General features: G+C 47.5%; 1 protein-coding gene across 1 annotated transcript; it reads right to left on the reverse strand.

Annotated features, from left to right (window-relative positions):
- Positions 1 to 2,301: 2,301 nt before the first annotated feature.
- On the reverse strand, positions 2,302 to 9,893 carry NRN1 (neuritin 1). Its single transcript, XM_006888733.1, has 3 exons — positions 9,639 to 9,893; positions 5,395 to 5,539; positions 2,302 to 2,530 (listed from the first exon to the last, which is right to left on the reverse strand). Exons 1-3 carry the CDS (start codon positions 9,691 to 9,693, stop codon positions 2,302 to 2,304), a joined length of 429 nt encoding a protein of 142 aa, XP_006888795.1. The 5' UTR covers positions 9,694 to 9,893.
- Positions 9,894 to 22,996: the final 13,103 nt, after the last annotated feature.

The raw sequence follows: 22,996 nt of genomic DNA on the forward strand, positions 1-22,996 counted from the left end.
ACCCCAAAACCACAGGGGTTGAGGAGGCCATTTTAGTTGTAGGTGAAGGTCCCAGGTCTCCGCAGGGACGCCAGGGGAGGGGGGCTGCGCGTGGCCGTGGCCGCAACGACAGTAGGGGACCCTCGCGTGTGTTCCCTGTCCCCCTCCCCCTTGCCAAGCTGATTCGTAATTAGAGACGGCTCAGGCATCTCAATTAGAATCCCAGAGATTGAGCTCAGGGCAGAATCACCCCATTCGTACCGAAAATAACCAAGCAAACGAAACAAAACGATCACAACCAAATTCGGTTTTCCCAAACGCCGCGTGTTTCCCGGTGCGCGACCGCCAGGCGCAGGCAGCGAGTTCCCTGGGCTCCGGTGGTGGCGCGGGGCTGAGGGCGGAGGTGCCCCCCGGGAGTCTGCGCGCCCGCCGCCCCCGGATCCACCGCCGTTGCCAAGCCGCGCCGCCCCCACCGCTCGGGGCGCCGGGCCGCATGTGTTGCTGGAATTCATTCCGAGGGGGGAATGCAGATCGGGCTGCGACCCACTGGGTTTGATTTATGAACTGTTACTCTAGCAATTGTTTACGCATTGCATTTGGGAGGGGGACTGGAGCTGGGGGGCGCCGCCTTGCTCCCCGCCCCCACCCTCTTCTTTAATCAGATTTCGATTTCATTGAGCCGGGAGGTCCAGGGCCCTTCACCCTCCCTTGGCGTGGCGTGCTCTTCCTGGTCAGCATCCTCCGGACCGGCCAGTGCTTACGCTCCAATGTTTACTTCTGTGCGAGGCCATGCGGGGCCTATAAATAGGAGAGGTGGAAGCAGCTTCTCCTGCCGGATCAATAAAGCCGCGTCTCCTCCCCTTTCAGCTAAGCTTATTAATTATGAAAGGATTCACCTGATCCCGCCTGCGCGCAGCCGCTGGCCCTGCGCTTTGGCCCTTAATGGCGGTTCCTAGCACATCGCCTCTGGCCACCAGGCCGGTGAAAAGGGGGGGACCGTGCCCTGGGCGCGACCTGCAAGAGCGGCCTCGACCACGCAGGGCCTTGTCCCCGCTGGTGCGTGTTCAACCCGCGGCGCCGCCTCTGCCACACTTGTCCTGGACGTGATCCTTGCCTGCTTTATATTGTTCTTAAAAAATGAACTTTCATTCCCTCTTCATTTTCGTTGAAATGGCCCAGTGTCCTAGTTGAGACCTACCTGCTTGAAGACAGTACGTCATCCAGTGACCTGGGCCAGGCCAATTGGTCCCCTGGTCCGTGTCCTGTCCCCCTCGGGGCAGCAGGAGAGACAGGCGTGTGGTAGGAAGCAAACGACAACCCTCATTCAAACAATAACTTTTATTTTATATGTCTCTAGACTTTGTAGCAAATCTTTTTTTTTTGCTGAATTTAATTTATAATAAACTTTTAAATTACATCTCTCTTTTTTTGTTAAAATCAAGGCTCTTTTATGTCAAAATCTTCTTTTTACTATATTTTAGATTAACATTTAACATCCCCCCCCCCTTGTGAGCTATACCGTTGGATAGTCTGGTATTGCTGTATATGTAACAGCTAAAACAAGAGAGAGGAGGGGGAAATAAAGGCAGTGAACTTGGAAAGATGCATCGACAACAGCAGGTAAAGCTAACCCCGTGGGGACCTTAGCAGCATTCCTAGGCAGCCTCTCCTTTTCAGTCTGAGATCTCCTCAGCCCTTCTCCTCTCTCTCTCCGACCCTCGAGAAAACAAAGCCAGCAATCTGTCCTTTTGCTTTTCTGGAGGAGAAATGTGCAGTGGGAATGATCAAAACAAGATACCGTGGAAGAAAGACGTGAGCGTGAATTAGTCGCCGTATGCCTCGCACGCGGACATCTCTTTTGAATTCATTGCCCGTGGGTGGCCTTCTCCTCGCCTTCTCTTTCCTATTAGGAGGAGCCCATCATTTCCCATGTATTAACGTGATTAATATATTAGGTGGCCCAGGGCCATTCCTGAGATTCTTTTGCCAAAAAAAAAAATAATAATAATAATATGGGAGTGGGTTTGCCGTTTTCTTATTTTTGTGTGAAGACGGCCTAAAGCTGAGGTCGGGTGGTGGCTGTGCTTGCTCGCTCACTGATTGGGAACATTTGGCAAATAAAAAACAAGGAATCAAACGAAATTGAAGAAAAGAGAGAGAGAGAGAAAAAAAAAAAAGAAAGAAAACCAGGATTCCCCACAATCCTATATGAGTGTTTTCGGCATCACAGAGAATCACGTCCCCAAAGAACGAATGGATCTTCCTCTCGGTTACCGGAGCATGGAGTGGTGTGGGTGGGCGCGCGGGGCGCTGGCCCGCGGCTCAGAAGGAAAGCCAGGTCGCTAAAGCTGCGGAGAGAGCCACCAGGAGCACGGGAGGCGCGGGGAGCGGGGGTCCCGCAGCCCCGTTGCCGCTGCCGCAGAGTTCGAATAAGCTGCCTTGGATGTTGAGGTTTTTGGACTCTTTCCTCAGTTTATCCCACATATCTTTCGCCCCTTCCTGGCAATCCGTAAGGGCCGTGACCGTGCAGCTGTGGAAATCCTCCCAGTATCTGGGACAAAACAGAAGAGGCGGGCTCACTGTGGGCACACGGAGGACCCCAGCGCTGCGCCCCCCCCCCCAATCCGGCCTTCCCTACCCCGGTAGAGGGGACGCCGTCTTCCCTCAGGGTGCGGAGCGGGGAATCGGGGCCTGCAGCGCAGAGCTGGCACGGCGGGCAGCAGAGCAGATTGCTGGCCCTCCTCGGGGGAAAGCTACGAAAACAGCGCTAAGCCCCGCAAGCTGCCGCCCATTAATGCCTCTTAGCTTGCAAGATGAGTTACTCGCTCCTCGGAGCAAGGCCCTCCCCGCCGGGCTCCCCACATTCTCCTCCCCCAGGCCCCCCAGCCTCCCTCTCTCCCCCTCCCGCTCCGCACTCTTGTCAGGGCCTTCCCTTCTCCCCCATCACTTCCCCTTCTCCACCTCTTCCTTTTGTTTTCCGTCTTCCCTATCTCCCTGCTCCTCCACTCTCCCCTTGCCTCGGTTTAGGAGCCCTTCCCGCCTGGCTTTCCCCGATCCCTGGCTCTGATTCGATTAGGTCCGGTCCGGAGACTCGCTCTGGCTTGTCCCCTCCCCAAGGTCAGTGAGTGTCAGTGTCCTGGGTCGGCCAGGAGGCCAATCCAGCAGGGCAAACATTAGGGCACCAGGCCTGTGCGCAGAGGTCTGGTTCCTTTAACAGCCTCTGCGTGGGCTCAAGCTTTTGCGAGCTTTTCCCTGCGGGCCCTTCGTGGTACAGTGCCCAGGGCCCCAGCCTCGCGCTGTCACCCTTGGAGGGCCCATGCCCTCGGAGCCCTGCTCCCTGCCCGCAGCCCCCGCGCTCCCTGTGGCTCAGCTCCCCCGCTTCACCCTCACAACCTCCATCTCATCTGCCCTTTCCCCCTTTTTAGAAATTGTCCCCCTTTCTTCTGAAAACCCAAAATAGATTCTGAGACTAAATATAATCCTAACCCGTGATCGATTCCTGGTGCGCCCTCTCCTTTTGGAACTGGGTGGATATGTGTGTCTTGGTAAGTCAGGGCGGTGTCTCCCACCTCTCTGGGTCACTGATCATCCTCCACACCATTTGGTTGTGTTCTCTCCCTTCTGCTCCTGCATCTGCACTATAAAATGCTTGGAAGGCAGGCGCGGTCTGGGAGCTATCCTTGTTTGACCCCCATCCCATCCTCTAGTAAGAGCTTTGTTGGGTTGTCTTGAGCTAAGGTTATTTGGCTCCAATAGGCTTAGCTAGCCTCTTTATGAGGACCTGGACACCAACAAACACCGGGCTTCCAGATTCTTCCATCTGTGCAAGGCTTAGAGAAGCTGGAGGAGAGAGGTCCTTTCTCTCACATGGCTTCTGCGGGCACAGTATCCCCCCCCAAAGCAGGCACATCATAGAGAGCTGCCCTCCTGGAAGAGACAGCCGAGATAGGTCCAGCAGGCTGTTGTTAACAGAATTCTACAAATGCTGGAATGCAGCTGACACCCAGCTGCAACCTATGGTGTCCAGGACGGGACTCCCCATGTCTTGCTTTTCTGGGACAAAAATTCTGCTAAAAATAATAAGTGTTTGACACAACTCAGGATTCTGGAATTATGTGATGGCAAGACATTTCTAATAAAAGGGGGCAGAGGTGCCTCCCAGGGCAGCCTGTGTCCCTTTTATAATATGAAAGTGCCACATGGTGGTACCAGAGTGTTTTAGGAAATGTGTGCCAAAATTGACCCTGTTTAATTAATCATAATTCAAACATACCTCCCCCAAATTAGGAAAAGTTAAGGGACTTCACAGTTTTAAAAGATCCATGGATAAAGTAGTTACTCCAGCCATTGACTGGGACACAGGGGGGCACAGACGGTCTGACCTGGTCTCATTGTAACAGCAATTATGGGTCTTGTCACTTTTCCTCTCTCTAGTGTCTGGGGGATGGGGGAGGATGGAGATTTCCAAGGTCTGCAGCAGCTATAATGTTGCCTACTTCTGCGGTAAAGCTGAGCAGATTACTTCATTTGAGGGAGACTAGCGCTTTCTAGCCGAGCTCTGGGGATACACCACTCTGCTTGACCTTGAACTTCTCTACCCTGAGGGTCCATGGAGGAGACTATATACATGTGGGTGGTGGGGGTTGTGTCTTGTGGAGTCAGAAGTGACTTACAGCTGATCCTCCAGGGTAGGTTTTACCAAGGCAGTAAATCCCACTGGAGGAGACTCCTCAACTTTTTCCCTCAGAGAAGCTAGTGGATTCCAACCATGAACCGTTGTGTTGCTGGCAGCCCAGTTCCTTACAACTAAGCCACTAAAGCTCCCTTGTAGGGGGAGGGAGAAAGAAAGATAAGCAAGACCATAGGACCAAACAACTCTTCTCAGGCAGAGTCATTGAGAAAACCACATGTTTTCCCAGCCTCTAACCTAGGAATAGGAAGGGACATTTACTCCCTTGCCTGTGTCACTATTTTTTCTGGGTTTATTTTATTTCAATGAGTGTGTTAACAGGGTCAGATAGACAGACCAAGTGAGTTATTTTCTATTTGGGTAAATCTAGTATGTCCCCAAATATCCCTCATACCAGAACACACAATTCTTCCAAATGTGGTTGCCTCAAAGGAAAGGAATTTTGCAGGAATCTAGTGTGCTCGCAGTTCATTGACCGAAGCCCCATTGTATCTCGTGCTGGTACTTCTGTTGAACTAAGTGAGGCTGCTGGTGGCCAGGGCTGTCCTTATCCTGTACAGTACCCTTTTACAGTTCATACCACATGGTGGGGGCCCCCTTGACAGTTCAGAGACCTGGGCTTGGAGGTGTATGGGTGGATTTTTACTGGCAGTTATTACAGAGAGCAGATGTAGACGCAATGTCCCTTTGACCAGAGAAGCAGCCGGCCAAAGCGCAACACTTACGTGCAAACGGTCTTGATGTTCGTCTTGTCGTCCAAGCCCTGCGGGTAGTTGGCCATACTGTCGCCCAGTTTGAGCAAACAGTCTGAAAAGCCCTTAAAGACTGCATCACACTTGCCCGCTGCTCTCACGGCCTGCACCAGGTATGCTGCGAGGAAGAGGGGACACTGGTCAGCAGTGCCTTGGTAGCTTCACCGCCCCCCTCCAGGCCTGGGACCTTGTCCTCTGGCCTAAGGTTCATAGATACTAAAGATGCAACTTCAGCAGCGGCAAACCTGCACCCAGCATTGTGTGTTACCCCAACTCTCTCTGTAGATAGAGGTAGGTGGCACCGTCTGTAGTGAGTCCATTCCTTTCCCCAATCTCTCATCTCTTTCTTTTTCCACCATCCCTCTTCTCACCTCCCTGGGCTCTTCTCTCCACCTCCTCACTCCTTCAACTCATCGCTGCAAGCCTCTTCACTGGCCTTTGCGGGGTGGTTTCCATTTCTGAGGTGTCAGAGGGGATCTCAACAACAGAGTACCGGAGTGAGAAGGAGTGGAGGGGCGGCAGCATGTGGTCACAAAGCTGAACCCACACCGACCTGGTGAAATAGCCTCAGGCTGGGATCTGAGCCCTCTGGCTCCCTCGGTGGGCGCCAAGCAAAGACTGTTGGATAAGTGATGAATAAATAAAGTCTCTAGAAGCCACCACCAGCTACCAAAGTGATTCTTTCATTATCAACCCGATTGCCTCTGGTGGAGTCTTCTACATTTCTAGGGAAGTCGAGGGAACCCCGTCCCCAATGGAAAGCGGTTGGGCGGGGCGGAGGGGGGAGGGGAGAGACGGTGGGGTGGTCCTGGCCCTAAGCCAAATGTGTCTGCTAGGGTGACCCGGTGTCGCCTCCATAGAGGTAAATCTGCAAGTCTCAGCCCACCTGCTCCCCTTTCCCCAACATCTGGGCCCTCGGTTCGGCTCCCCAGTCACCCTTAAAACACCTGACATAAAACATCTGACAAACCCATCAGCCTCAGGGGAGCTCTTTCCTCTCCAGACCCGGCCCTGCAAGCAGTTCCGGCGACCCAAGGCCAAGGTCGGATTCCAATCACCACTGGAGACCCATGGCTTCTATCTGGACTCCCTGAAGAGGGGGGCAGCAGCGGGAGCGAGAGATGACCCAGGCTACCAGCGGTTCTAGCTCCTGCCCTCAGGTCTGACAAGCCAAGCTCCGCAGCTGGTCTGCAGTGGCCATTTCTCTCCACCAAGGCCAGTGGACTCGGCTGCAGGCTCAATCCAGAGGACCCAGGGAACTCGCACACTAAGAGGGCCCAAAGAAGTGCAGGCCAGCTTGGTTGGGGGCAACGAGTAAGGGGGCTCCTCTTCCTACTCCTGAGAAAGAGACCTCTAGTTCCCACCACTACCCAGGGGCCCTCGCCAGCTCCCCTGCAGCGTTCAGGGCGCTGCACCCCGGGATAACTGTGCCCGAAGAACAATACGCCTCCCACCCCAGTCCCCGCAGTCGCATGTCCCTGAGCGCCCGGCCAGGCGCAGACACAAGGGAAGGTGACCGAAGCCGAAGAGCGCAGTGGAGGAGCGCGCAGCGTTTGCAGCAGGAAGAAAGAGGCAGGCCTTGTGTTTTTTAATCCGGAACGGGAAGCGCCAGGAAGGGACCTGGGTTAACTTCGACCCCGGCTCCCGTAGAGACGGAAATGCCAATTCCCCAGTTCTCCCGCGTCTACATCATAAGCAGTACCCTCACTACTGCGGGATCCAACAGAACACTAACATGAATTTATCGTGAATTTATCAAGCTTCGCTTTTACCAAAACGAAATCAACCTTACAAAGCAGTCTCCAGTGTATGTAACATTGCCGGGCAGAAACGAAATGGACACAGTCCGCCTTCCCTGATCCGCCTCACGCCTTACCTCCACCCCCATAAATTCGGTGGCGACAAAGGAGTCTTAAGAGCCACTGACAATCTTAAAAAAGAGAAGTTGGGACTCGTCTGGGGGCGGTAAGCGCCCCTGTCACATTGTCTGTCAGGGCGCAGGGAGAAGCCTCTCCGCACGGCGCATGTGTGTGCGCGCGCGTGAGTAAGAGAAGTCGTGGAAATAAATGCCTTTTTTTTGCAACTGTGACTTCTTGGGCTCCGGCCGGCAGGCTGGAGGGAAACCTGGAATTTACGCGCGGGATTTTGCAGGCTCACGCATGGCCCTCACTATCCTTCCTAAACCTGGCGTTGGTGAGTCGGTGGGTGAGCCAGGCTCTAACACCGTCCTCTGTGGCGTCCCTGTCCTGTGCCATTTCTCTCCGTTCATTCATTCGTTTGACCTCTCATTCATTCCAAACCTCCTCTTGCCGCATCTTCATTCTTGTTCACCACCCTCTCCACCTCCCCGCCCCCAGCCCTCAATTTTTCTTGCCAAATATCAATGATCTGGGATAGCTCGCAGACATGAATTAAAACCGAGGTTCTGAGGTGGGAAAGGGCTGATATTCAGTAACAAATATGCCCACCTTCAATTCTACAGCCACCATACGGTCGGTCATTTCTTAACGGAGGTTAAAGGGTTCTGGCGAGTTTTCTGCTTGCACAGCCACTATGCCCCTCCAATGAGGTTATTTCCCAACGGAATTCAAAACAGAGAGGTGATAGTAGATTGTTGTGTTGGGTTTTTGTTGTTTGTTTTTTTTTTTTCTTCCTCCCCATCTGGACATAGAAAGTGAGCCCCGGACCTTTTCTGCTTAAACACCCTATCTCAACACAACTGCTCTTTCCAATAGCAGACTAATTGTAAAAGGTATTACTAAATGTAATGCCACATTAACTAATTCACATCATTTGGAGATTTGCTGCCATTAAAAAGATTCTGTATTTGTTGCAACTCTTTGCACCAATGTCAAAGATTCATTCAAAACAACCAGATTCAAAACATGGGATCATTTCTTAGAATTAAAGTAAAAGGACAACATCCTGCATCCACACACTTATCACATTCCCATAATGTTTATGCAAAACCCCCTCAGATATACTACAGATCTTGTCAAACGCATAAAAGCCCCACTGTACTGCAAAGAATGAATCTGATGACCTAGTCAACTCCAAGCCTTTTTTTTTTTCCTTCCCCATATGTCAGGGGAAAAAAATATGCATTATTTTCCTAAAACCGATTCCTTAAAGCCTCTCCACCTCCTAATAGTGCAAGGTTTTGTCTGCAAAGAACACTACAGCTTGTTAGGATGGGAGGCAACAATTCCCTGGATCTCCAAAACCGTTTGAAGAGTTTCTTTTTTCTATTTCTTTTGTCCATTCTATTAATAACCTGCTTTACTTTCACTTCAGGCCACGCTAATGTTAATGAATGCTCCGAGAACCGGGCATCAGAGAGCAGTGATAGCTAGTGCCTACCATAACGTTTTCTTCACTGTACATCGAAAAACGTGAACTTTAAAAAGCCCCCTGATGGTGTAACTACTAAACATTCCTTAGCACAAAATAAAGAGAAAATAAACCAATCTATAATCAACCCCAAACAAACAAAAATAACCAAGACAAAGATATGACACATTGCAAACACTTTTTAACCCCTTGCTATGCATAAAATGTAGATTGTCTATGTGCAAAGTAACAAGTATATGTGTCGAGAAATTATCTCCATGCAAATTTCGCTGCACTCATTACCTTCCAAGGTAAGTACAAAATTCCGTGATCTGGGTACCCAGTCTTTCTCAGATTTGCACCCCGCCCCCCTTTACCCGTCTGGTCTGCGGTGCCCGGTGCAAATGCTGCAGCCACAGATGGGGGGGGGGGCCCGCAAGGCGCAAGGAGAATGACAAAGTTCCAAATGCAGCAGTCTGAGCCCAGAATATCTTTGCTTTCTGCCCATAAACTTTTCAGTCCCAGCTGCCGAGCAAGGTGAATTCCTGCATTCACCTTTCGATCCTTCAAAACAAAACCTTGCAGTATCTCAAGGACCAATGCATTGCCCCAGAGCGCACTTGAGGAGAAAGCAAAAATGGAGGTACGCTTTAGTAAAAAGGGGGAAACCCCTTCAAAAACCGACCAGTTACACACAGAAAACCAACCTCTTTCGTAAAACCGAGTCGGGACGCAAGAGTCCCTAGGAACCCATGCCCCCATGCTTGGGGGTTTGCGGGTTCTCTGTACCCCGAGGCGTCCGAGGGCCGGCCCGTGACCCTCCGCGGGGCGGGCCAAGGCGCCTGTCTCCCGCCGCCTTCCGCGAGCCCCCGCCGGCAACCACTTACCTATTTGCACCGCGAGGATCAGTGAAATATATCTGCCGTTCAACTTAAGTCCCATCCTACATTTAGTCAAACCATTTGCGACCGCAGACCTTTAAATAGTTAGTTTAGAGAACGCGGGGGAAAGCTGCAAAATAGGCATTGCCAACAAGTTCCGGGAGCGACTGAGACTTTATGCACGGGGAAGGCAGAGGGAGGAGAGAAAGAGAGGGAGCAGAAAGGGGAGAGAGAGAGAGCAAGAGAAAGAGAGAAAGAGAGAGATGGAGGGAGGGAGGGCAGGAGGGAGGGAGAGAGAGACTGAGGGGGGGGAAGAGCTAGGAATGGTTCACTCCATTAGGAGGGGGCGGAGGAAGTACAGAGTCACGCCCACGAGCGAGCCTGACGTGGGGGATGACACGGAACGATATATTTTTTTTAATATAGACACCTTGGTAGAGAATCGCCATTTATAGTCATCAGAAGCTGGGATTAATCAGATATCTCCAATTAATGTGCAATCCGAACGAAATCTCGCCTCTGGAGAGTGACCACTTTCTCATGCCGCGGCCACCCCCGCCTCCTCCCCGTTCCGGGTCCCCCAAACTCGCCCCCTCCTGTTGCGGAACGGGGGCTCCCCTCCCCTCCCCGCTCTGAGCTGGGGAGTCCTGGAGTGCCCACTGTACGGGTTGGGCGAGTGTTGCATCCCGCTCCCCTCCCGGAGCCACCCTGCAGTCAGCCCCCGCTCCAAGGCGCAGGAGGGTTCGTTGGAGCCGGAGCGGAAAACACAGCCAAGCCAGCTCTGTTAACTCGAGCCTCCCTTGGCTGCCCGCCTCTGCCTTTGCTTACCCTCTTTTCTACCAACCAAGCAGCAGCGCTCCTGGCTCCGTGAGGAGCGCAGAGCACCCGGCCGCCCCCGGGCCTCACACACTCTCCAAGCAGACACACGCCTTCGAGTGCATGGCCGGGTATTCACGGTGCGCACGCCCCTGGCTCGGGGGTGAAGTGCGGAGGTTCAGTGAGCAAACCTGATGACCCTGAAATATACCCAGCTCGCCCTTTGTAATTTTCACCATCTCGGATGCCTGATGCGGGCTAAAGGAGACAAAGATCTCAGTGTTTACTGTTTTTCCCGAGGAGTGGAAAGGGAAGGGAATAAGGAAGAAGCTGGACCCTCTACAGGGTTGATTTCGTTAATGGTGATTTACTGGGAGCTTTAGGTAATTTCCAAGACAGTCTCTGGTCTGCAGGGTACTTTTCTCTGGTTCAGATGCGACTCTCGAGGTTATGTGCTGGGCTGCACACACACGTCCACACACGCACACACGCGCATCACGTACGCACACGCACCCGGAGCCACACACCTGCGCTGTCTTTTGATGCTTAGGCACAGACTGGGTGTAGACGCAGCCGACCCGCAGCGACGCGCTTCTGCAGATGCGTTTTGTGCTGCAAGGTGATGTCTATGACAGTTCGAGTTTGTGAATGATAAACAAATCTATTTATTTTCTAAATGCCATTCGATTTTGGTGGTGTTTTATTTTGCACACAAAAAAGTTTAATCCATAACTCCTGTAATCAAATGTCAAAGGCGTGACTGGCCAACTAAGGTCCCTTAAACCAGTGGGGGGAAAGGGAGAAGAAAACGACCACCCCCAAATCACTCAGAAATGCACAGAAGAACAAGCATTAGGAGGGGGGGAATGGAATAAAGCGTTATTGAATGGAATGCACTATCCGTGAAACGTTTGCATTGACAATACCTGGGCTCCTAGGACTCAGTCATTTGGAGAGGCACAGACTAGGGAAGGGGAAAAAAGGGTGCAAATAAAGGCGGAGGGCTGGGCAGTGGGCATGAGAGGTTGGCAGCGGGCTCGCGGGCCTTATGCAGCACTTTGTGACGTGGGGACCTGGCTCCAGGTGGTCGCCCATCGCACAGACCCCCGGAGGGGGCCCCTCAGGCTAGGGGGCGGGCAAGTATAGTCCCGCCCCGATATCGTCACACGGCGCGGCGCGGGGCGGGGCTCGCTGTCCGGCAGCCAGGAGCTCAGTGGCAGCCCCGGGTGTTTCCTTCCCTCTTGGCACCGAGGCTCCGGGAACAACCCGAACCGGGGGCGGGCCGGGGGCGGGCAGGGATGGTGGCGAGACGGGGGCGTCCCTCGGACCCGCCCCAGACGTCCTCCAATGGCGGGAAAGGGAACTTGTCCGAGGGGCGGGGCCTCAGGCTGCAGTGCACCGCATTGCCCCCCTTCGTCTTGGGGGGGTCCTCGGGGGTCCCACTTCACCCCCTCTCTGTCCTAAGTTGGAGGTCCTCGAGACACTCGCGGGGGTGTCTCCACTCTGTCCTAGGTGGGGGTCTCCGGGAGTGCAGCCCTGCCCACTCTCTGTTGTAAGTGGAGGTTCAAGGGGCTCGGTCTCACCCCCTCTCTGTCGAAAGTGAGGGTCCCATCCCAGGGTACTGCTCTGCCCCCTATTCCTCCTGGGAGGGGGTCCCAGGGGTACCGCCCCGCCCCATCTCCGTTCTAGGTGGAGGTTCACCGGGTCTCTTGTGGGCGCCGCTGTGCTCTGGGTCTCCGTGCCCTCCCGCCCATGCATCCGGTTCTCTGCACTTCGTTTTTTGAGAGCACCCTTGGTTTCCTCCACCCAGACCCCTAGATATTTGGAGCCTGGGGAGTTGAGGGCGACATTGAGGTGAAGTCCCTGCGTTGGGGCGCTTGGCGGTGCAGCACCCACCCTGTCTCTGCGACCCCACTCCCCTGCCTCCTCTCCCTGATCAGATCCTATGCCTACACCTCCTGGCCACTGCGGGTCCTGGGACAGCGGAGACCTGAGATGCGAGCAGAGCCAGTCCTGCACATGACTGTAGGGTAAACGATGGAACGCAGATGCTATGGGAGTGTTAAACATTTTTTTTTCTCTCTTATTTTTAAATTGCAGATCGTTCTGCCTCAGGGCTGCACGCTGGATTTTGGTTCCTAATCCTAATTTAATTCCGTAATTAAAGGGTCATATAGTCTGTGGCCGCCAGCGCGTGTTATTTGGAAGTTTTGGGAGTAGTATCTGCAATTGCTAGTGGCACTGGGGAAAATCTCTTTCCCCACCACATTTGATTTCTTTGAAGAACTGCATCCTACATGTTTTTGAGATGAAAGGGGAAGAGAGGGAGTGAAAGGAGAACATAGATCATAGGTTTGTCATTGCGAGATAGAGCTGCCCATGGCCGAGTCCCACCCTTCTCTAGGTGCAATTGCTAATTACTCATAATCCGAACGAAGCGGAAAGTAGAGCTCCAATAAGACTACTAAGACTGTTTCTCCTTTGACACTCTCTGACCTGGGATTTGCTAATGTTTGTCCATTTCTTGAAAAGCACCTATTTCCGTTTTAAAAAAATTGTAGTTGCAGTGAAAGTTGCAAAGCAAATTAATTGTTCCTTTCACACACATTTTGTTCTGTAACAATAATTTCAGTATCTACAATGAAGATGTACCTTCTCCACTTCCTCCCTGCTCTTTTAATTCTTCTATACCTCTGTCTTTCTTTTCTTTACTGACATTGTGCTGATTGATCATCCCCTAGTGCGTAGTGTCCTTCCTTTCACATATCTTAATTTTTTTTATAAAACAATTTCGTTGAAACAAACAATTCATGATAGAGGCAAAGTTATTGGTGGTGTTGGCATCTGTATGGAAATATTGAGCCAAAGGAACTACTAAAAGCAGGTCTTTCTACATATATTAAGTACAAATTCCTTTATTTCTTCGCTTACTAGGAAGAAACTGTCCAATTGTAATCTTAGTAGACATCAGTACTCTTTCTCATTAAAGTTGTTGTAATTCCAGTCCCCAGTCTCAGCAAAGGGACATGCCTACCGTAGGCAGATACACAGACTTCATGTGTGCCATCCACAACAGTGTCATTGAATCAACACGGCTGAATGTTAAACCAATCAATTCCCCACTACACTTTACCAATCCATCATAAACAGAGTTTCTAGAAACAGCCATCTTAAAACAAAACCTCTTTGAAGTAATTTGCAAGAGCATCTCAGAGCTGGTAGGAAATTCCATCTCTGTCTTCTAGGTCAGACAAACTCCCCTGCTACATTAGAATGAATTGGCGCAGCAATACATCACTCTCATAAATTCAGTCTGCCATGTCTTACACCTTCAGTGAAAATCTTTAATCAAAGTAGAAATGCTCATTCATCTGAAGTGATAATGACCACATCATATTTAAACCAACTAAACAAGGAGGGGATGACATTTTGGTGGAGTTAGGTTCGTGGATGTGCCAACTGCAATCCATTTTTGGGAGACCTGATGGCTTCTTGTATCAGCTGCCTGATAAGGTTAATTAAAGAATACTCCCAAAATTTGTTGATGCCTCTGGGTCTGAAATATATGGCTAACTGGAGAAGTTGGATTTTCATGAAGAAATTTGAATTCTGTGAATAGAAGTTATGCTTGGAAAGCTTGAGTATGATTAGTTTTCTTCTTAACATTGAAACATTTTTACAAGTAAACATTTTTTATTTTGAAATGTATATAGAGACTCCTCACAACATGTCCAAAGTATGTTAGACGGAGCCTCAGAATCCTTGCCTCCAAGGAGCCACCCGGTTTAACCCTTTCCAGGACAAATCTGTTTGTTTTCCTAGTAGTCCATGGTATTCTCAATACTCTTTGGACATGTTGTGAGGAGAGACCGGTCCTTAGAGAGGGACATCATGCTTGGGAGGGTGGAGGGACAGCGCAGGAGAGGAAGGCCCTCTATGAGATGGATTGATTCAGTGACTGGGATAATTGGGATGGGAGTGTAGGAGACAGTGCGATTGGCACAGGACAGAGCGGAGTTTAGGCCTGTTGTACATAGGGTCGCTATGAGTCGCAGGCGACTCGACGGCACATAACAACAACAACATAGAGACTAGTGCACAACCAAGCATTGCACATTGTTGTTGTGTAGTGTTGCACTGGAACCAACCCATAGTTGACCCTCCAGCAGGTTTTAACCGCTCAGGAGGAAATTGCCCATCTTTCTCTTGTAGAGCAGCTAATGGCCTCAAACCACATACCTTCAGGGTTGCAGCACAGCTTCTTATCGCTAAGCCACCAGAGCTACTTAGTACACCAGAGCATGTACATATTGTTGTTGTTGTTATGTCCCATCAAGTTGCCTGCAACTTATAGCAATCCTATACAATAGCTCTCTAACTCTGTCCAATCCTGAGCCAATCACACTGACTCCAACACTCCTACTCCTATTGCCCTACTTAGCATGTAAATCCATCTCATTCAGTGTCTTCCTCTCCTGTTCTGTTCCTCCCCCTTTCCAAGCATAATGTCCTTCTCCAAGAACTGCTCCCACCTGGACACATGCCCAAAGTACGTGAGATGGAGCTTTAAAATTATTGTCTCCAAGGAGAAACTCGGTTTCATCCTCTCCAAGACAGCCCTATTTATCCTTCTGTCAGACTATGGTATATTCAATACTATTCTCCAGCACCACAACTCAAAGACATCAATTCTTATGCCATCCTTAGTCATTGTCCAGCTCTATGATGCATAGATTTTGAAGACCATAGATCAGGCAAACCTTAGTCTCTAGACTGACATCATAGCTCTTTAGACTTTTGGAGAGGTCTCTGACAGCAGACTTCACCAGTGTAATTCATCTTCTGATTTTCTGACTGCTGGTGCCAAGAATGTTGATTGTGGAACTGAGCAAGCTATAATTATTAACAACTTCAATCTCTTCTTCATCTATCATGGTACTACCAATTGGCCCAGTGGTGAGTATCTTGGTCTTCTTTATGTTGAGCTACAATACATATTGAAGTCTATAGTCCTTGACCTTATGTAGCCAGTACTTCAGGTCCTCCTTGGTTTCAGCAAGCAAAGCTGTGTCATTTGCATAGCACAGGTTGTTGATGAGTCTTCCTCCAATACTGATGCCAGCCACACTCCTTCACATAAAGTCAAGTCTCTTGAATAATCTGATCTGAATTGTTGTTGTTATGTGCTGTCGAGTCCTTTGCGACTCATAGCGACCCTATGCATAACAGTCCTAAACCCTGCTCTATCCTGCTCCAACCGCACTGCCTCTGACACACCCATCTCAATTACCCCAGTCACTGAATCAATCCATCTCATAGAGGGTCTTCCCCTCCTGCGCTGCCCCTCCACCCTCCCAAGCATGATGTCCCTCTCTAAGGACCCGTCCCTCCTGGCAACATGTCCAAAGTATGTCAGACGAAGCCCCAGAATCCTTGCCTCCAAGGAGCAGCTTGGTTTAATCCTCTCCAAGATGAATCTGTTTGTTTTCCTGGCAGTCCATGGTACATTCAATACTTTTCTCCAGCACCACAGCTCAAAGGCATCAACTCTCCTTCTGTCCTCCCTAGTCATTGTCCAACTCTCTGATGCATAACAAGCGATTGCAAAGACCATGGCCTGTATCAGGTGCACCTTAGTCTCCAGAGAGACACGTATCCCATATTTACTGTTTTCCTAGTTTTGTACCATACAGTGTTTCCTTGTTCTGTTCTGAGGACCGCTTCATAGTCCAAATATAGGTTTCACATGAGCACAATCTAGTGTTCTGGGATTACCATTCTTCTCAAGGTTAGCCACAATTTGTTGTGATCCACACAGTGAAATGCATTTGCATAGTCCTCTGATACTTTTTGCTTTCAGCCAGGATCCATCTGAAATTGGCAATAATGCCTCTAGTGCCATGGCCTTTTCTAAACCCAGCTTGCATTTCCGGTAGTTTCTTTTAATTTACTGTTCCAGTCGTTTTGGATAATCATCAGCAGGATTTTGCTGGTGTGTGATATTAGTGATTTTGTTAGATAATTTCCACACTTCGCCGGATCAACATTTTTTAGGATAGGAATAAATACGGATCATTTCCACTCAGTTGGCCGCGTAGTTGTCCTCTACATTTCTTGGCAGAACCTGGTGAATATGTTGCAGGCAGCATCTTTTTGTTGAAGTATGTTAGTACTTGACAACTACTAGAGCTTTGTTTTTTGCCAATTCCTTCAGAGCAGCTCGAACTTGAACTTCCTTCTCCATTATCATTGCCTCTTGATCATATGTTGTTTCATTAAATTCTTCTGTCCCAGCTAGTTCTTTTTGGTACAGTGACTGACTCATTCATCAATTTATTACAGAGTGGATATCTATGTCACACCTATGTTATATTGGAATAGTCTAAGAGGATTGAAAATTAAATGCAGCCTATATTCCTAGTTAAGAACCTCAAGGGAAGGGAAGGTAAATTGTTGGGACAATTAGCAGCAATTAGTTAGTTTCCTACCGACTTTGATTTCCCAACTAGAAACTTATGTGCTTATTATCCATAGACTTTCAATCAAAGACCATGGCCTTCAATATGGAATATATATCAACATTAAGAAAACAGAAATTCTCACCACTGGACCAATAGGAAACATCGGTTAAATGTAGAAAAGACTAAAGATTTGAATGATTTCATTTTACTTGGCTCCATAATCAATGATAAGTGCAACCAAGAAATCAGATGATATGATGCATTGGGAAAATCTGCTATTAAGGATGTCTCCAAAATACAACGATGCCAAAGCCCAATGTGTACCTGATTCAATCTATGGTATTTGCTGCTTCCTGTGCATATGAAAGTTGGATGATGAGTAATGTTGACAGAAAATGAATGGAAGACATGGAATTGTGTTGTTGACAAAGAGTTTTGATTATCCCGTGGACTTCCAAAAGAACAAACAAATCTGTCTTGGAGGAAATGCAACCAGCGTGCTCCTTAGAGTGGCAAGGATAGCGAAATTTTGTCTCACATACTTTGAGCAGGCCGTTAGGAGGGGCAAACTGAGAAAGGTAGAAGTGCAGTGAACGAGAAGATCCTCTGGAGGTGGATTGACACAGTGGCTACAATAATGAGCAAGATCATGGTAGCAATTGTGAGAATCTCACTAGGTTTCAATCTGTTGTTCTTAGGGTCTCTATGAGTTAGTTGTACTCCATGACATCAAATAACAAAAATATATTCTGATTCTCTAGAGGAGTGCTTTTTTTTTCTGGGGGTGATACATACTGGAGTGTAAAGGATGATTAGACATCACGTTGTGCTTTCTGTCAAAAAATTCAGAATAGAAATACTGATAAGGGGATAGATAACAATGGAGTAAATGCAGTATCACATAATAATTTCAGAATCTCTGGGTAATTCTTTGTCTTGCTCTAGCAATTCTTCTGTAAGTTTGACATTATTTTGAAATAATTTGTCTATAAAAATAAATGCCATCTGATAACCTAATTACAAAAGAGGCAAAAAACATGAAAAGAATTTTCACAGAGGGAGATATTCAAATAGCCAACAGACATATGAAGAAATGCTCTAAATCACTGGCAATAACAGAGATGCATATCAAAGCCACAATGAAATACCACCTCACCCCAGTAGCAGTGGCAAAGTTTAACAGGACAGCAAATAATAAATGTTGGAGAGGATGTGGTGAGATAGGAACTTTTTACATTGTTGGGATTGTATAATGATATAACCACTCTGTAAGGCAGGTTGGTTCTTCCTCAAAAAGCTGAACATATAAATTCCATAAGGCCCAGCTATTCCATTGCTTGGAATATACCCCAAGAAAATGAGAACTGAGGCTCAAATGGAACACTAATGTTCATAACATCATTATTCACCATAGCAAGAACATGGAAACAGCCCAAATGTCCAACCACAATGAACGGATTGAGACATTCACACAATGGAATACTACTACACAGCACTCAGGAGTAAACATTTTATAAAATATTACCTAACTTGGGAGGGACTGGATAGTATTATGCTGAGTGATATAATTCAGTCCCAGAAGGACAAATACTGTATAAAACCATTATTGTAGAATGAATCTGAGGCTCCAAGGGTGGTGGGGAGGAAGGTGGAAGTAGAGGTGTGAGGATGGGAAGGTAGGGTGTTAATCACAGGGTTACACAATTCAATGGGTTAGTGGGGTAAAGGAAATGGGAAGGATCTTTTGTGAAAAACAATATATTTAAACTTTATAAACAAATCAGAATAAAATTTAAAAAGAGAAAAGGAATAAAAGTGCCTAGTAGATGAGCAGTAGTGGCCTAGTGGCAAGAAGCTGTGTTGCAATCCCAAAGGCATGTGACTCAAATCCGCCAGCTGCTCCATGTGAGAAGGATAGGCAATCTTCTCCCTTGCAATGAACTGCCTCTGAAAACCAGCCAGAGGGTCAGTTATGGGTTGGTCCCGATTTAATGGCACACAAGAACAACAATAGATGATTAGCTTGAATGTCCAAAACAAAACTTTCATGTAAGTTAATTATATTGATGAATATTTCTAAACTTTGCCATTAAGTTCATTATAACTAACAACAACCCTACAGTATACTTTATAACACTATAGTTTTACTTTATAGTACAACTGTCCCATTGAGTGTCCAATGCTCTCATCTTTCCAGAATCAGACTGCTTGTTTTCTCCTTCAGAGACGCTGGCAGTTTCAGATGATTTCTTAGCCACTGTCTAACTGGGGCACCTTCTCTTAAAGATAAAAATAATAGTAAAAGGTGTGATGGAATACCAATTTTTATATATTTCTGTGGACAGATGCTGCTCTGGACGTGCTCATCAGATTGTGCCAAGAAATCTGGAGGACAACTACCTGGCCAGCTGACTGGAAGGGATCCATATTTATTCTCAGTTCAAAAAAAAGGTGACCTGACAGAATGTGGACACTTTCAAACAATATTGCTAATATCACACACAAGCAAAATCTTGCTGAAAATTATCCAAACACGACTGAAACAGTACATCATCAGAGAACTACAGAAATATAAGCTGGGTTTAGAAGAGGTTGTGGCACTAGAGACATTATCGTCAATGTCAGATGGATCTTGGCAGGAAGCAGAAAGTATAAGAGCATTGTCTATTTGTTTTATTGACTATGCAAAGGCATTTGGCTCTGTGGATCACAACAAATTGAGACTAAACTTGAGAACAATGGGAATCCCACAACACTTGATTTTGCTAGTATGAAATTTATACTTGGACCAGGAAGCAGTCATCAGAACAGAGAAAGGAAACATTGCATAGTTCAAAATCAGGAAAGGAGTGCATAAAGGATACGTCCTGTCTCTGTATCTTTTCAATATATATGCAGAACAGATCATTCAGGACGATGGCCTTTGTGAGGAGGAATGTAGCATTAAGAATTGGGGAAAACTCATCAACAACATACGTTATGTGATGACACAACCTTGCTGAAACCGAGGAGGACCTGAAGTGCTTGCTGCAGAAGGTCAAGGACTGTGGACTTCAATATGGATTGAAGCTCAACATCAAGAAGACGAAGATTCTCATCCCTAGGCCAATTGGCAGCACCATGATAGATGGAGAAGAGATTGAAGATGTTAACAATTATGACTTGCTTGCTTCCACAATCAACACTTTTGGCACCAGTAGTCAGGAAATGAAGAGACAAATTACATTTGGCCAGTCTGCTGTCAATGACTTCTCCAGAGAACTGAGAAGCAATGATGTCATTCTAGAAACTAAAGTGAGCCCGATCCAGGCCATGGTCTTCACAATTATTTTCTATGCATCAGAGAGCTGGACAATGACTAAGGATGACAGAAGAAGAATTGATGCCTTTGAATTGTGTTGCTGAGGAAGAGTCTTGAATATCACATGGACATCTAAGAAATCAAACAGGTCTGTCTTGGAGAGAGTGAAACCATGTTTCTCCTTGGAGGCTAGGATTTTTAAAGCTCTGTCTCATATACTTTGGGAAAATGGGCAGGAGGGACCAGTGCTTGGAGAAGGAAATCATGCTCAGAAGGGTGGAGAGACAAGACCCTGCAGGAGAGGAAGACCCTGAATGAAACAGATTGATTCAGTGACTGGGGCAATGAGAGTAGATGTGTCAAAGTCAGTGAGACTGGCTCAGGACAAGGTAGGCTTCAGAGCTATTGGAGAAAGAGTTGCAGATGAGTGTGTACTGTAGAACCAAGAATGCTGAAGCTGTTAACAGCTTTGTTTTCTTGATGTTGAGCTTCAATCCATATTGAAGGTCAAGTCCTCGACCTTCTGTAGCAAATTCCTTAGGTTCTCTTCAGTTTCAGCAAGCAAAGTTATGTCATCTGCATAACAGAGGTCGGATTTTTTTCCTTTCTCTTCCCCCCACCCCAGTTGAGATTTTAATGAAAGTTTACAGAGAACTTGGATTTCCATTCATTTATTGTTGCACATTTTCCTCCCTGTCCCTCCTCCCCACCCCAGTTCACGTTTCTCTTTAGGAAAAAAAAATAAATTCTTTCATTGTTATACAGTCTCCCCCACCCACACCCAGTCCACTTTACTATGCAACTCTTCTTCTGGATTCTTGTCATGCTAATAATAGCTAATCATATATTCCTTTTATACGGTTCTCTCCCTTGTCTTTTTCAATGCCGTGTACATTATTTATCCCCTCTTTTCTTAGTTTCCCCTCGACCTCCATGCAAGCAAGAACCATACTTCACTCCATACGCAAAACCCAACTCAAAGTGGATCAAGGATCTAGGACTAAAACCAAGGACTATAAACTTCATTAGAGAAAAGCTTGGAAGAAACCTAGAAGCCCTAATCTACGACATGAACAGTCTTCTAAGTATCTCGAAAAACCTACAACCAGGAGAAGATAAAATAGATGAATGGGACCTTCTAAGAATTAAATTGCACATCCAAAACCTCTGACAGAGTAAAAAGGGAAGCCACAGACTGGGAAAAAGTATTTGGTAATGGCATGTCAGAGAAAGGGCTTATATCTAGAATTTCTAGAATACTTGAGCACCACAACAAGATAAAGGTAAACAAGCCAATTGCAAAATAACACAGGTTGTTGATGAATCGTCCTCCAATTCTGATGCCACACTCCTCCTCATAGAGCTCAGCCTCCTGGATAATCTTTTCTTCATATAGATTGAAAAGGTATGGAGGTAGGAGGCATCCCTGACATACCCCTTTTTTTGATTTTTGAACCACACAGTATTTCCTTGCTGTGTTCTGACGACCGCCTTCTAGTCCAAGTATAGAGTTCACATAAGTACAATTAAAGGTTCTGGGATTTCCATTCTCCTCAGAGTAAGCCATAATTTGTTATGATTCACATAGTCAAATACCTTTGCATAGTCAATGAAACATAAATAGACATTCTTTTGGTGCTCTTTGCTTTTAGCCAAGATCCATTTAACATTGGCTATAATATCCCTAGTGCCATGACCTCTTCCTAACTCAGCCTGTACGTTTGTCAATTCTCTGCTGATGTGCTGTTCCAGTTGGTTTTGGAAAATTTTCAGCAGGATTTTGCTTGCATGTGATATTGATACTGTTGTTATTGTTGTTGTTGTTATGTGCCGTTGCGTCACTTGCAACTCATAGCGACTCTGTGTACAACAGCCCTAAACCTTGCTCTATCTTGTGCCAATCGCACTGCCTCTGACACACTATTCAGTGATTACCCCAGTCACTGAATTAATCCAGCTTATAGAGGGCCTTCCTCTCCTGCGCTGTCCCTCCACCCTCCCACCCAAGCATGAGGTTCCTCTCCAAGGACCAGTCCCTCCTTACAACATGTTCAAAGTATGTCAGATGAAGCCCCAGAATCCTTGCCTCCAAGAAGCAGCCAGGCTTAACCCTCTCCAGGATGAATCTGTTTGTTTTCTTAGCAGTCCATGGTACATACATTCAATACTTTTCTCCAGCACCACAGCTCAAAGGTATCAATTCTCCTTCTATCCTCCCTCGTCATTGTCCAACTCTCTGATGCATAACAAGTGATTGCAAAGACCTGTATAATTTCTGCACTCTGTAAGATCACCTTTTTTTTTTAGAATGGGAACAAATATGGCTCTCTTCCAGTTAATTGGCCAGGTAGTTGTCCTCCAGTTTTCGCCAAACAACTTGGTGAGTGTGTCTAGGGCAACGTCTGTTTGTTGAAGTATGTCAGTTGTTACTAGACTATTAAAAATATCTTCCTGCTGAATAGAATCTTTTATTATTAAGTTTCTGTTGTTCTTAATGTTTTTTGTCTTAAAGCCTACTTTTTCTATTATCAGTCTAGCTTTCCCAGACTTTCTTGTTTTTAAGTAGAGTGTTTGCAACATCATATACTCCTAGTGGTACAGTGAGTAATGTCAAATCCGCCAATCCACTAGCTGTTAGTGAGAGGAAGATGGAAACCCTTCTCCTGTAAAGATTTAAAGCCTTGGAAACCTAATGGAGAGTCATTATGAGTCAGGATTGATCATAATGATGTGATTATGAGTCAAAGATCGTAATGACCCTTGTCTATGGGGTTTTGTTTTATGCT

Source organism: Elephantulus edwardii, unplaced genomic scaffold, assembly GCF_000299155.1.
Source record: "Elephantulus edwardii isolate Elephantulus edwardi_28Jun2011 unplaced genomic scaffold, EleEdw1.0 scaffold00071, whole genome shotgun sequence".
Classification (NCBI taxonomy): Eukaryota; Metazoa; Chordata; class Mammalia; order Macroscelidea; family Macroscelididae; genus Elephantulus; species Elephantulus edwardii.

Coding starts and splice junctions, on each gene's coding strand:
- NRN1 (XM_006888733.1), bottom strand. CDS start 9,693: ATGGGACTTAAGTTGAACGGCAGATATATTTCACTGATCCTCGCGGTG. Junction 5,540..9,638: donor GATCCTCGCGGTGCAAATAG/GTAAGTGGTTGC, acceptor TCTTCCTCGCAG/CATACCTGGTGCAGGCCGTG. Junction 2,531..5,394: donor AACATCAAGACCGTTTGCAC/GTAAGTGTTGCG, acceptor GTTTTGTCCCAG/ATACTGGGAGGATTTCCACA.